The sequence below is a fragment of the Notamacropus eugenii genome, chromosome 2 (genome assembly GCF_028372415.1).
Source record: "Notamacropus eugenii isolate mMacEug1 chromosome 2, mMacEug1.pri_v2, whole genome shotgun sequence".
NCBI classification, from domain to species: Eukaryota; Metazoa; Chordata; class Mammalia; order Diprotodontia; family Macropodidae; genus Notamacropus; species Notamacropus eugenii.
In genome coordinates this window covers 390,135,744-390,150,728 of record NC_092873.1, presented here as the reverse complement: position 1 = coordinate 390,150,728, position 14,985 = coordinate 390,135,744, and the positions used below count along the sequence as shown (strand labels likewise).

Genomic DNA, 14,985 nt, shown 5'->3' with positions numbered 1-14,985 from the left:
ATGGTTTTATTACAAAACTGCTAAACAGATTAATTAATTTTACTATAGCAGATGGTGATTTTAATTCAAGGCTTTTCTCCAACATAATAATGTACTGTCTTTCATATACAAAAATGCTGCTGCTATCACAGCATGAGTAGGGTATTATGAACTCCTATAGCACCTATTCTTTATATTTTTTATACTTTTTCTAGAATTGTTATCTGTTTCATGTGTGTATGAAGAAATTATAGCACAAAGAATATAGTATGAAGAAATGATAACTTCTTTTAGGGCAAAGACCAGCCCTTTACATCTTTTGTATCTTTCACAGTTCTAAGTACCGAGAAGATATTTGTTCAATGATTCCATTGGTTTTTCAGCACTGTTAAGAAACATATCAATACCTCTACCCTCTTTCATCTAGCCCCTCTTGTGACCAGGTATGTCCATTTGCAAAACGATTGGCTGAAACCCTCTTCTGTCTTCACATAAGCCCTTTGTATAATTCATGCTTTTGTCATGTTCTAGTTGAAACCCTCTTCTGTCTTCACATAAGCCCTTTGTATAATTCATGCTTTTGTCATGTTCTAGTTGACGTTGTTTTTGTTAATGATGGCGATGTCATTCAGTCATTTCAGTTGTGTCCAATTCTTCATGACCCCATTTGGGATTTTCTTGGCAAAGATAGTGAAATGGTTTGCTATTTCTTTCTCATTTTACAGATGAGGAAACTGAGGCAAACAAGGTGTGACTTGCCCAGAGTCAGATATCTAGTAAGTATGCAGTGGATAGAGTACAAGTGCAGGAGTCAGGAGGACCTGAATTCAAATCTCACCTCAGACACTTGACACTCACTCTCTGTGTGACCTTGGGCAAGTCACTTAACCCCAATTGCCTCATCCTGGGTCATCTCCAGTCATCCTGATGAATATCTGGTCACTGGATTCAGAAGACTCTGGAGGAGAAGTGAGGCTGGTGACCTGCACAGCCCTCCCTCACTCAAAAATAAAGTCAAGTACAAGTCATGTCATCATTTCTGTGATGGCACGGTCTTCTTCGGCAACGAAGGACGAACTCACGCACGTATATTCTTATAGTAAGATATCTTGGCCCAGTAGATCTGGAGTCAGGAAGACCTGAGTTCAAATGCTGTCTCAGATATTTGCTAAATATGTGACCCTGATCAAGGTCTTTAATGTCTCTTTGCCTCAGTTTCTTCATCTGCAAAATGGGAACAATAATAGCCCCTACCCTCACAAGATTGTTGTAAAGGTCTACTGAGATCCACATATATGTGAAGGGACTTGGAAATTTTAAAGAGCTATATAAGTGTTAGTTATTATTATTTTAATCAAACAGGTATTATATATTTATGTACTACTGCATATTTGCACCTGTGTCTCACCTTGCCTGTTAGGCTCCAAGAGAGTAGGAACCATATCTTAATTATCTTTCTTTGAATCTCCCCTAGTACTAAATAATGGTTTTCATGTAGTAGTTGCTTAATGAATGGTTGTTAAATGAAAGAATAGCTATGAAATTGACCCAATCTTAGCGTTAGCTCTAGCCATCTGAGCTACCTGCCTTGCCTATAAAGAATTTATGAACTAATGAACTGATGAAACAATTCAGCAACTGGAGGGTGCCACCACTCACCACAAGAAACAACTAGAAAATAATTAAAGAAGAAAAATACCTCTTCATAGTTCCAGGGAACTCCAGACTAAGTGAGATCTGATAGGATAAGGCTAGTGTGTCATCCAAGGCCTTCCCGACCTCCTGCAGTTCTCCCAGGGGCACACAACCCAGCAAAGAAGTCAGCTCACAGTCCTGAAATTGGATGACTCTCTCTTGCTCTTCTATATCCCGTCTTAATTGTTGATCTTTTGCTTCTAGCACAGACATCCTTGCTTGGAGGCCTTCAATTTCCTTCTGTAGGGGATAGGCAGAACAGATTTTACAGATTAACCCTGCTAACAGCAAACTGCTCGGCTGATAATGAGTCATTTAAATGAGAGTTAACTGTATGCACCAGAGCAGTGACTGATGCCTCTCCTTCCGAGGCAGGCAGATTTTCTGAGGTTTGCTGAACTGGAAAAATCATGCTGGCTTTACATTTCTGATTAGTTGGCATAAGGAGAAACAGTCCTCCCCAAGCATGAAATAACTGCTGGGGGCATCCAAAAATTTGACTGGAAAAATGCCATAAATGTATAAATTACTTCCATCATAGTGGATACAATGGTGAGATGCCAGGACAAGGAGCATTATCCAGTGTAGTCACTTATGAAGTACATAATGCCACTCAGCAGGTCCTCTTCAAACCCACCCATCTGTCCATCTGAGTCCAAATGTGGGAATTGAGTGTGTGTGTGTGTGTGTGTGTGTGTGCGTATGTGTGTGTGAATAAAGACCACAGAAGCATGTCTTTACAGGGCTATAATGTGGGGCACGAGTTGGCAAATGGTGGGGACAAATCTTCCTGCCACCTGTTTCTATAGGGCTTGTGAAACAAAAATTTTATTTTAAAATGTAAAGGACATTCTTAGCTCTCAGGCTTGGCCAGATTTGACCATTAGTTTTCCCAACCTAGTGAGTACAAGCAGAGTGTTGCTCTTCTCATATAAAATTACCACAAAGGCAAGTTCCAGCTAGCCTGTGCCATAGGTTCAAAAACTGAATTTCTGTGGTTTCAGAATCCACATTCAGTACAAAGCAGGCACAGCATCATCACTTCTTGAAGTCAATCAGCTAGTCAACATTTAACTTGGACTGGTAGGAGAAGCTAAGCTAATTCCCAAGTGTTCCGTAGTACTTCAATTCCAATCCAACAAGGATTTATTAACTACCTATTATGTGCATGGTACTGGACTAGATGCTGGAGGTACAAAGACAAAAGGGAAACCAGACTCTGAGCTCAAACAGCTTCTCTTCAATTAGAATTCCTTATCAGAACCCCACATGCTTCTCCTTCCTTCATTAGACCTGGGAAGTCACAAATGATATACCAACAACACAGGCTTAGGAGAGCCATCAGCTACATGCACGATGGCATGCCATCATAACTGGTAATAAGTTGGCCAGCTCTTTCCTCCTTTCTAATTTTTCAACCATGTTAACCTCTCTGTAGCACTTGATGCTGTTGAGCATACTTCCCCTGCCTGGACAGTCTTTCCTCCCTGAGTTTTCATAGCACTTCTGCTTTCTCCAACTACCAGTGTTTCTGAGTTCTTTTCCATGTCCTGTTCCTATGTGTCACTGCACCCCAGAGCTGTATCCTGGGACCTCTTTTATGTCTAAACTCTCTCTTGACAATCTCAACCACTGCCATGAGTTCAGCTATCACCTGTAAGCATATGAATCCTTTCTGCCTTTGCCCTATTGCCAGACACGCCTTGCCACACTCCAATTCTGGAACATTCAACTATCTGCTGTCTTCATTCCTGTTCATGTGCTGCTAAATGAAGTGGGAAGAAACCACAAATCCAGGCTTATGGAATTCACTTACAAATTTGTTATCACATCTAAAGTAGGCAAGGCAAGAATTCTACTCTACCTAATATATCTATTATCCCATTCTTCATAGTAGCTGGTCCAAACATTTTCATCTCTTCTCAATCCCCCTACAGGGTAGTGATTAATAGCGATCAACTCCTTCTATTGTCCCCCCACCTGCTTGTATGAGGACTTTGCCTCCTACTTCACTGAAAAAATTAAGGCCATTCACCAAGAGCTCCCTCTTTTGCCCTTCTCATTTCACACCCTCCTAACATCATGCCCCTTGATCTCCTCCTTCACTCCAGTCACTAATAAGGAAATGGCCCTTTCCCAAGCCAAAACCAACAACACCAATTCATACCCTACCAACTTCTCCAACAAATTGCCTCCACAATCATGCTTATTCTCTCATTTTAATTTCTTCCTTTCTACTGACTCCTTCCCTGCTGTCCACTGCTATATCTCTCCTCCATTTCATGGGGGAAAAAAATCTCTTTCTAAAAAGCTATCTGTACTCAGTGTTTCTACTTCCTCTTTTCTACTTTCTGCTAAACCCTCTACAACATGGAACCCAACCTCCTCCTTCAACTGAAATTTCTCTTTCAAAAGTTATCAGTGGTCTCTTAACTTCAAAATCTAATTCAAATCTAATCAAAATCATTACTCATCCTTCTTGACTTCTCTACAGCATTTACATCTATTTTTACATTCTCTCCTCCTGGATACTTGCTCTTCTCTGGTTTTTCATTCTTGGTTCTCCTCTCACCTCTCTGATCACTCATTCTCACATTCCTTTGCTGGAAGTTCACATGTATCATGAGCACTAAATGTAGTTGTTCTCCAAGGTTCCATCCTGGGCACTCTTCTCTTTTCTCTAATATCTCTCTTCACAAAGTTATCATCTCTCATGGATTCATATCTCCATTTAACATCAGCTAAACTGCTTTTAGACTTCTTTGGACCTCTCCATCATGTCTTCTTTCCCCAGGAAACTTATCATTATCCTGCAAGTTTGAATCTGCCTTCATGGTCATATCAATACCCACAACCCCTCTGATTAGACCCTCTCACTAGTGAGCAGGGTCAGGGACTCCAGCACCTCTTTTTAAGGATGGGGTTTGCTTAGCATAGTCTTCTCCCCATTTACCACCAGCTACACTGCTTTTTCCATCATGCCCTCCATACCAGATATCTTCTTTCCCCACTTTCCTTCCTCCCCCACTCCACTTTTCATTTTCTTTTGTATTTGTCTTCCCTTATTAGATTATAAACTCCTTGAGGGCAGGGACTTTGTTTTTATTTGTATCTGTATCTCCAGTGCTTTGCTCAGTACCTGGAACAGAGTAGGCTCTTAATTAATGTTTACTGGCTGAACTAAGAAGATGATTCCCAGACCTATCTTAACTACCACTAATCTAGTCTTTGAATTCCAATACCATGTCATCAACTACCTAATGGATATTTTGAACTGAATTTAGACTATAAGCTCCCTGAGAACAATGACTATTTGTTTTTTGCCTTTACTTGTATCCTCAGTACTTAAAACAGTGCCTAGCACATATTAGGTGCTTAATAAACACTAGTTTACTGAATGCTACAATTCACTTTTTTTAAAGATACAATGTTGTGATGTAACAATGGGCTCCTTAAAATGAAATGCCATCTTCTGTATTCTAATAGTACATATTCTAATATCTAATATTGGATATTAGTACAATATCTAACAGTACTTCCTCATTATTTGCCTTTTGTTGCTGTTCTGTCATTTCTGTCATGTCCAACTCATGATGACCCCATTTGGAGTTGTCTTGGCAAAGATACTGGAGTGGTTTGCTATTTCTTTGTCTAGCTCATTTTACAATGAGGAAACTGAGGCAAACAGGGTTAAGTGACTTGGCTAAAGTCACACAGTTAGTGTCTGAAGATGTATTTGAACTCAGGAAAGATGACTTCAGGGCAGGCATTCTATGCATTGTGCCAGCTCTCCTCATCTATTGAAGGCAAATAATGAGAAATGAAAAGCTGGTCTAACTTAGTGAATAGAAAGTCAACCTTAGAGTCAAGAAGTCCTGGATTCAAGTCCTGCCTGCTCAGGACACATATTGAGCGAGCTACTTAATTCCTGGTATGAAATTGACAACTATAATTGACATATAGTCTGTCAATTTTTGCACCAGGAATTCTCTACACTGATAAAAAAAAATCATAGGTCCAAACAAAAACACAGTCACTCTAGGAAGGTCCTACTTCACCACTTTAGTTCCAAAGCTATAAGTCCCAAAGAGAAGACTAATTACTTGTACATATCGAAGATGGGTCATTGGTTAGACTGAGTCACCTTGAAGGTCTGTTTTAATCGCTAAGATTCTATGAGTCTGACTGTTGACCTTGGACTCACTGTACTATACTGACCTCTAGCTGCCATCCATTTCCTATATCAGGTAATCCCAGTAACTGACTTTTATCTATTATTTCCATCGCCTCTTCTAGTACTGGTCTCTATCTGCCTGGTCTACCAATGCCCACAGTTTAGTACAACAGAGATTTTCAAATGGGATTGTGTTTTGCAAAATTCTTTTTTACCTTCAAAAAACCCCAACCTTTCAAAGGTTAGCATGATCAAAGATGACAAATGAGCCTGAAAAATACAAAGTGCATATTTAAAAGATAATGAGGTATATCAAAAATAGGCACAAAAGCCACTGTTTTCAGCCCCTCATTTGCAATGAGAGTCATCCAACCCTGGTGACAGTCCTCTTCCAATCACTGCTTAGAGAATCTTATTGGATTCCAGCCAAAACTGTAATTGCTACGCTGAAGCAAAGAAAAGATTTCCAATTTATCCCATTCGCCTTAAATGGCTGCAAAATCACTTTATGTTTTCTTGCGACTTCATCATCCCTTTACCTGCAACTGCTGCTTCTCTTGAAGAAGCCAATCTCTCCTGGTGATGGAAACCTGGAGTCTGTCCTGAGCTGCAGATGCTATGAGGTTGGTCTCCATTTTGAACTGGGATTGGGTTTCTTCACTGCTGACCCTTAGGAAGTAAAAGAGTAAAATTTTATATTGGAGTAGTCTTGTAAATAAATCCTATAGAACTTCTTACTAAGTAAAAATTAGTAAAAATGTCTTAATTGTCTTATAAAATGGTCACCATGCCACAATTCTAATCAGGGTCATGGAAATCACAGGATCACAGGTTTGGAATGGAAAGGAATTATGGAAGTCATCTACTCTAAAATCCCCATTTAACAGAAAAGGAAATTTAAGACCCCAGAGGTAAAACACATGCCTTAAGGGAGAGAGGGAGGGTCCTCTGGCACCAGAATCAGCACTCTTTCCCTAGTGCCACAGTGCCTCTCAAAAATAAGATAAGACATATAACTTCCATTTGTAAATTAATTGCTAATGCTTTCCCCTTTCAGATTACTTTCTAGCTACCCTGTATACTATTGTGTATATACCCAGTTGTTTACAATGTTGCCCAATCCATTAAAGTATGTGCTCCTTGAGGGCACAGAACGTGTCTTGCCTTTCTTTTTATCCTCAGATTTAGCACAGTATAAACAATAAATGCTTGTTGATTGATTGATTGGTTGGTTGATTGATGTAAGGCAGAGGTTCTCAAATTTATTTGCCCTACTGCCTCTCTTTTTTAAAAAAAATTGCCCAGCACAGCATGCCCCTAGAAATCTACTTTCTTTACAATGTTCTTTTTTTCATTTGCATCATTTCAAAAAATATGTAATATATTTTTTTTAAATGACACATCTTAAATTTAGTAAATTATTGTAAATTTGTGAGGTTTTTCCTGCATTGACATTCAGATGATGGGTCATGTAACCATATAGTATCATACTGTAAACAAGTCATTACACACACATATTCCTGCCTATGCATGCTGGACTTTCTGACAATAAACAACAAGCTTGCCTGTCAACACTTACGTGTTAACACTTATTGGCAGACTTGACCACTGATCGGTTATAACTTGCATTTTGTGTGTTTATTTGGAAAATAATGTAATCACTATGACTCCGTTACACAACACATGAAACATATACAAATGGTTTTTCAAAATTTTCTTCTTTTCTTTCCTTATGCCCCCTTATTTTCATTCAACACCACCCCCCCTCCGTTGCACCCAAGGATGGTACTACCTCCCCAGAGTGTTCCAGCACCCCCCCTCCAAGGGAAGGTATTGCCTACTCTGGGAACCTATGAATTAAGGGTTTTGTATCTTTTTAAGTGTGACAAATTCACAGATGTTAGATCAGGGACCAGCAGAAAAGCTCTCTTAAGGAGCTTTTAATATTAAGAGATTTATAAGCATGTTTTTTTTAATCTCTACCACAATCCTTTGGTTTTCATTTGATGATAAGTTCTACTTTGTTAAAATACTGGAATATGGTCTGTGTGCCTAGTAGCCATGAAGCAAAGAATACTTTTTAAATTAATTATATCATTTGGTAAATCACCAAGAATAACTTAGCCTGCAATTAAATCTTAAGACTTGCTATATCTCTGCAACATCTGTCAGTCTGAGGTGTAAACTCCGTGTCCTAAAAATGTCAAGTTACGTTTTCCACCTTCAGTACACGGCCTGGCTTCTCCCACTTCATAATTTTATATTTTTGCCTGAGAGGTTCTCACTGATTTTGAGATTTATTTAATAGGAAGATAAGGCCTTCCTTTTTTTGCTGCAAACTACCATAGAAACTTTTAGTTCTCTATATCTTAGTAAGTAAAAATTCTGACCCTAAATCCAACTACCTCTTCTACCTCCTCAATACAAGCTTACTAAAAGCTTTTCTCTCTCCCTCCATGCATTTTGTTTCTTAAAATACTGTTATGTCATCTACAAAGTAAGTGAACCAACTATATACTGTATTGCAATTTACCTGGTCTTCAAAGGAAAAATAACAAATAATAACCATATTCACCTTGGATCTTCAGACCAATGGACTTTATAGAAAGATGGAGCCTCATTCTATTCCCAGATCATTTCATTCATTTCTGAATGTCTGACCAACTCCATTTGTTATGAACATAGAGTTTAATTATTTTACATATATCTTATCATCTAAATTTTTCATATATTTGACTGCAAAACTAATGATATAAAATGACAACAATAATCAACATTCTCCCCCACAAGTCTGCAGATTTCTTTTGTTTCTCTCACAGAGCCCAGTATCTGTGGGGTTCAATAGGTATATACTGATAAATTCAGACCCTATGCCCTTCAGCCTTCTCAATTTTTGCATCTAAAAAAATGGAATAATGCCAATCATATACCAATATACTATGCACTGCATTGTTGTTGTTCAGTTAATTCAGTCATATCCAACTCTTTGTGACCCCATGGACCATAATGTCCATGGGGTTTTCTTGGCAAAGATACTAGAATAGTTTACTATTTTCTTCTCCACTAAATTAAGGCAAAAAGAGGTTAAGTTACTTGCCTAGGGTCACACAGCTATTAAGGGTTTGTTGAACTCAGGTCTTCCTGATTCCAGGTCCAGCTCCACTGATCCATCAAGCTGGGTCATGTACTACAATGCATAGCGTTCCAAGAGTGGGAAAAAAAAATGGTGACGGGAGGGAAGGAGAAGGGAGGATTGAAGATAAAAGTCTTTCGACCTGTCTTAATTATCTGTGGAAATGGAGGGTTACAGTGACACAGATGATGGTTTTGGAAAAATTTTTTACACCAAACTTACTTTCTATATTGCTTTGATTAGGTTAGTATTAATTTATCTGGATCTCCTAAACATATACCATCTGGATAGGGCTGAGGAAGGGGAGCTTGTATGAAATTTAAAATTAATCACAGATAATCTATGAGATAGATATTCCATGGATGGAATTGGAAACTGGCCATATTATCATGTGTCATATTCATTATATAATCCAAATCACAGCCCCCTGTGAAATGTCAGTATTCTAAAAATAGAAATGGAGCCACAGACAGTTGCTATGATCTACCCCAGGCCACACTGTGATCTAGTAATTAAGCAAAGTCTGGTTTTGACCATGTGTCTCCTCCTTGCTTCACTATTTAATGTTTTCTGACTGTATTAGCTCTATTTATGTGTAATAATTCTCAACAAGTCTCCCTCATCAATGCAAATTAGTACAATTCTGCTATAAACTAATCAGTATATAAAATGAGCAAATCACTAAGGGTCAAGTATTAAAACATGAGTGTCGTGGAGTGGCACTCAGGCAAAGATGTGTGTGCTAGTGAAAGCTCCGTGTGTATTGATTGTCTTACATGCTCTAATGCAAATTAGGCAGACCCCATCTAAGCACTTTAGCTAAAAAAAAAAAAAATTTAAAAAAGGTGACTTGTCTTTTTGGTCTCTTGCAGGGGAAGGGAAAAACAACAACTTTTAAGTTAAGATAGAATCCCACCCCCATTGAAAAATTTCAGCTGTAATTGACACAGCAGCAGAATCTGTATTCTATCAATTACACTCACCACGTGACCATTATGTGTGAATATTCCTGTCACATTAAAAAAAAAAAAGGAAATAGACAGCCATCTGTGTATCAACTGTTCGAGTGCCAGACTATTAATGTGTATGTGCTTTATAATGATTACACATCATTGCCTCCTCACCAGCCAAAGAGCATTCAGACTTCCCCAATGCATTCAAGTGCTGTTTGCTTTGCTAAGGGGGCCACCTCCTGAAGCCTTCATAAAGAAAGGAAATTCTGATCAGTCAGTAAAGAAGACAGACTACCCATCTTCAAGCATATTTTATTACACAAAGCATTCATTAAAAAAAAATGCATACACTAGTTTCTAAGAAATTTATATACACCACTTGGGGTTTTTTGTCAGGAACACTGGATGCCAATCATTATACTGGGGGTATCAGAAGATATTCTGTGCCACAGCTAGGATCAATGAATTTTAGAGCTGAAACGAGACTTGAAATTATTGATCCAGAGCTAGAAGGGATCTCTGAGGTCACTTAGCCTCCAGCCCTTCATTTCAGATATGAAAACTGAGGCCTAGAGAGATTGGCAAATTGACTTGCCTAAATTTATATAAAGAATAAGCATAAGGGATCAGATGGTTTGGATGTCAAAGCCAAGGTGCTTTCCACTGTACCATACACTGCCTCCTAAGGAATTGTGCAGTCCAAATCATTCAACTTGAAGAAGAGAAAAAACAAGGTTCATGTATCCTTTAGGCAAAGGATAATGTCATATATCTTTCTTCATCACCCAAGTATCTCATGACATAGTAGGCCTTTAATACATATTTTGAGAATAAGTGAACAAATTAACATATGAAAATTGCCCTTAACTGACTTGCCCAGAATCACAAAACCAGTTGGTGGCAAAACTGAGATAAAAATTAAGTCTACTGAATCCCAGATCTGGGATCTTTTCATTAGGCCCCATTCACAGCTGAGTTATTTTTAAATTTTATTTATTTTATTCTGAATTTAAAAAATAAAACAAGTATTTCTATAACAGTAGAAAACGAAGAAAAAGATGATTGCACATGAAATTATAAATCTATTATGCACAACCTGCTATTCCTTTTAATACATAATAAAGTTATCATGTAACCTTCTTTTTACCCCCTTATTTCTTCCCTGCACCTACCCCTTCCCTAGAGATGGCTACCACTAGATATAAGTGTGTATGTGTGTATGTTTGCATGTGTGTGTGTAATCATTCTATACATATTTCTATTTATCAGTTCTTTCTCTACATGCATATATATGTCTGAATTATTGAGTGCACACACATATATGTGCACACACACACAACGGTACCCAGTTGAAAGACAACAAAAGCCTTCTCAGGTTACTGAGTACAAATTCTAAGTCCAACTGGATTCTTGTATAAGTATGATAGATTGAAATGAAAAATAAACTGGTAACTTAGGAGGTGACAATTCTCAACCTAGCTATAACATTAGCTTTCTGAGAACGTCACTGGTTTTCTCTGGACTTATTATATTACTATACTATTACTATGGTATAGAGTTACTATATTAATTACTATTAGTATAAAGTAAAAGAGGTATAGGAAAATTCTGTGCTTTTAGTCCCCAGGTCTTTACAGTACTGTATTTATACATGAATGCTTTACCTGATAAAAAGTCCTTCTATCTTTTACTTACTACTCTGTTGGTCTTTTACAGGACAATAAAGGACTAAACTTTGACTTGCTCTAAATTACATGTGATCTTTTTATATTAGCGATTAGTGATTCATTACTATTCCTATTTTACCATTCTAATAATTCTATTTTCATAGAAAGTATAACTCAATAGAATAATGTACTATATCCTCTTTGATTCAATTATCCAATCACTGGGCAAGCATATATTAGACGTCTACTATGTTCAGAGAGCTGTGACTATAAAGACAAAAGTAAAAAAAGGCTCTGCCTGCAAGTAGCTTATTGGGGATGCAACATACATATATATAGGTATATGAAAAACACATAAAATAGATCCAAGATAACCTTGGAGGGGAACCCATCCACAGCTATGAAGAATGTATACTTAGGAGGAACTTTCCCCCTCTTAATATGTGATCATACTTGAAACACCTTTGTCCATCTGTTGGTAACTTAGTCAACTTGCAAGTGTGATATACAGAATGAACCAGAGCTTCATACATAAGATAGGGTACCAACTGAGACTTAAAAATGGCATCAGTATCATGAATTATAAGCAACAACTGGAACTTTCTTAAAATCATAGAATGTCAGATTAGGAAGGCGCCTTAGAGATTTTCTAGTCCAACTCCTTTGAAGAAATTAGGGATATAACAGGTAACATGATTTGTTCAGGACCATACCAGCTAGTTAGTGGCAAAGCTAGGACTAGGAGAATCCAGATCTTCTGACTCTTGTAGGGAAGAAGGGTAAGGAGAGAGGAGTGCTTGCATTCTATCACCTTTCTACTTTTTACTAATTGAATTAAAACCAATAGCAGAAAAGAGGCTAAAGGAGATTTAGTCCCTGTTGAAATTACTGAAGTCTTAAAGTACCTTGAAATAGGCACCCATATCATAGAGATATTTTGACTCTTAGATACAAGCTTGGAAATGTTTAGATTCTCTGGTAACAAGTAGTCTCTCATCACCTCCCACTGGACTACTGCAATAGCCTCTGGTTGAATGGCTACTACCTCTTACCTCCAGGATCAAATACAAAATCCTCTGTTAAATGTTAAAGCCCTTCCTACCTTTCCAGTATTCTTATATCTTATTCCCTTCCACATACTGTGATACAATGTCATGGATTTTCTTCCTGTCCCTCACATAAAACATTCTATCTCCTAACTCCAAGCATTTTCCTTGGCTGTCTCCCATGCTGGAACCCTTTCCCTCTTCATACCTGCCTCCTGGCTTCCTTGGCTTCCATCAAGTCCCAGCTGAAGTCTCACCTTCTGCAAGAAACCTTTCCCAGTCTACCTTAATGTTAATGTTTTCCTTTTGAGACTACCCCCAATTTATCCAGGATAAATCTCATTTGTATATAATTGTTGGAATGTTGTCTCTTCCATTATTCTGTGAGCTCCATGACTGAAGGGACTACTTTGTATCTACAGTGCTTAGCACAGTGCCCAGCACACAGTAGGCATTTAATAAATGCTTAACTGACACACAAAGAACTTGATAGTAGTTAACTGGTAAAGTGTCTAACTGTACCTGTTTATATTTCTGTATCTATGGTTCTATGATTTGTATCATCCATTTAAATAATGCTTATGCCAACAGTAAAATGTCTAGCTATTTAATAGTTTTATTTTCACATACAAAAAACCCATAATTAGTGGGAAAGTATGCCACTCTTCCATCAATTGATCATGCTTATTAAATAAATAAACACTATCCACCCAAGAACACTTTCAGGTTAGGGATCAGAGGTAGTTTCATGAAGGAAGTGATGTCTCAGTTGGATCTTAGAGCTTCCTCCAAGCTGCCAACTTAATCTGTCAATCTGCCAAAAATAAGGATTCTAAAAGATAGAAATGAGGAAGGAAGAGACTGAATAAAAACAAGCATTGAGGAAGGAAATAAAGCCTATGCCAAATGTTATCCTTGCAAAGGCAAACCTGTAAAGTGATGGTAAATGTCACAAGTACTTACCCATGTGCAGCCCAGTGCAGAGTAGATTGGACTTGGGCTCCCAAATGCTCCAAAAATGAACTAATAGATGGATGTCTTGAAGGAAGTTGAAACTTCAGGGCACTCTTTTCTTTCTCCAAGTTTTCTAATTTTTGTTTTAATTCTTCAGCTAGATACCCAAGAAAGGAAGAAAAAAAATGAAACCATGAAATTCAGGATGACTGTTTCTTTTCAGTGCTTCTCACTTTTTATTTTTTGGTATAAATCTATGACATCAGTATAAGGAGCTCCCAGTGTAGAAATTTCTTCCATTGATGCAGATCTGGAACTTCTCTCTAAGTTATAATCTTAGAGAGTGACCTATGGCGCTAAGAGGTTTAGTAACTTGCCCAGGGTTATACAAGTTGTTGTCCTTCTTTCTTGAAAAGGACCAAAATGACATCACTATGATAAAGTCAAGTTTCGATGTGTCCAACTGTGGCTGATCAGACGAATATGAGCTCAAAATGTTCTACCACAGATGGGGAACAAATAGTTCATAAGAACATTTGGGGTGGATACTCTAAATTTGTATATCCTGCATTTCCTTTGAGCTGTTTCAATTCTCCTTTGCTCATAGCACCTTTTCCGATGTAGGCATGCCATGCTGAGTAGTCCTGTGCCAGTGTCTCCCAAGTCACACAATCTATTTCAAAGTTTCTAAGCCTTGAGAGTGTCCCTGTATCACTTCTTCTGACCACCATGTGATCACTTGTCCTGAGTTCTCCATAAAACAGTCTTTTTAACTTTTGGTTACACAAGTAGTACATATGAAAGGCAGGATTTAAACCCGGGTTTTCCTAACTACAGACAAGTCATTTATCTAGTACACTACTTCTTTACTTTGCCCATAGTAGGAACTTAATAAATGTTAGTTTAATTGAAGGGAAATGTACTTCTAAATAATCTTTATCCTAATGTCATGATCTACATGTTATCTGGACCAATGGTTTTTATTTTTCTCCTTCAACTGGCCCTCACAAAGCCTCTTTTCTTTCCTATATATATTTTGCATTTTTGTATTTTACTATTTTTATTTATATATCACTAAACTTGGTCATTTTCAAATGGCTACTGACATCCAAGCTCTATTCAATTCAACAAATATTTATTAAATGCCTCTTATTATCAAGGCACTGTGCTGGATGAGAAGGAAACACAGATGAAAAATGGTAAAGTCCTACCTTCAAGATGTTTACATTCTCCTGGGGTGGGGTAGAACAGGTATAGGATAAGATCGCTCCCAAACACGCAGATATACAAGTCAGAATGTGATATGATCAAGGAAAAAACCAGAAAACCCCTCTAGAAAAATTTAAGGAGGGAGAAAATGCTTTCACCAAGGGTTTAAAGTTTC

The 14,985-nt window shown here is 37.8% G+C and overlaps 1 protein-coding gene across 8 annotated transcripts in view; it reads right to left on the bottom strand.

The window, feature by feature from the left end:
* The window catches only part of DISC1 (DISC1 scaffold protein), a 574,426-nt gene that overhangs the window by 437,066 nt on the left and 122,375 nt on the right, over positions 1 to 14,985 (bottom strand). For all 8 annotated transcript variants that reach the window (XR_011975415.1, XM_072647488.1, XM_072647489.1 and 5 more), the window contains 3 exons: positions 13,611 to 13,758; positions 6,388 to 6,517; positions 1,679 to 1,914 (listed from right to left, as the gene is read on the bottom strand). Coding sequence is in view for 7 of the 8 variants with exons in the window: in XM_072647488.1 (XP_072503589.1) it covers positions 1,679 to 1,914; positions 6,388 to 6,517; positions 13,611 to 13,758 (514 nt within the window). In the remaining variant the exon portion in view is untranslated. The remainder of the gene's footprint in view (positions 1 to 1,678; positions 1,915 to 6,387; positions 6,518 to 13,610; positions 13,759 to 14,985) is intronic.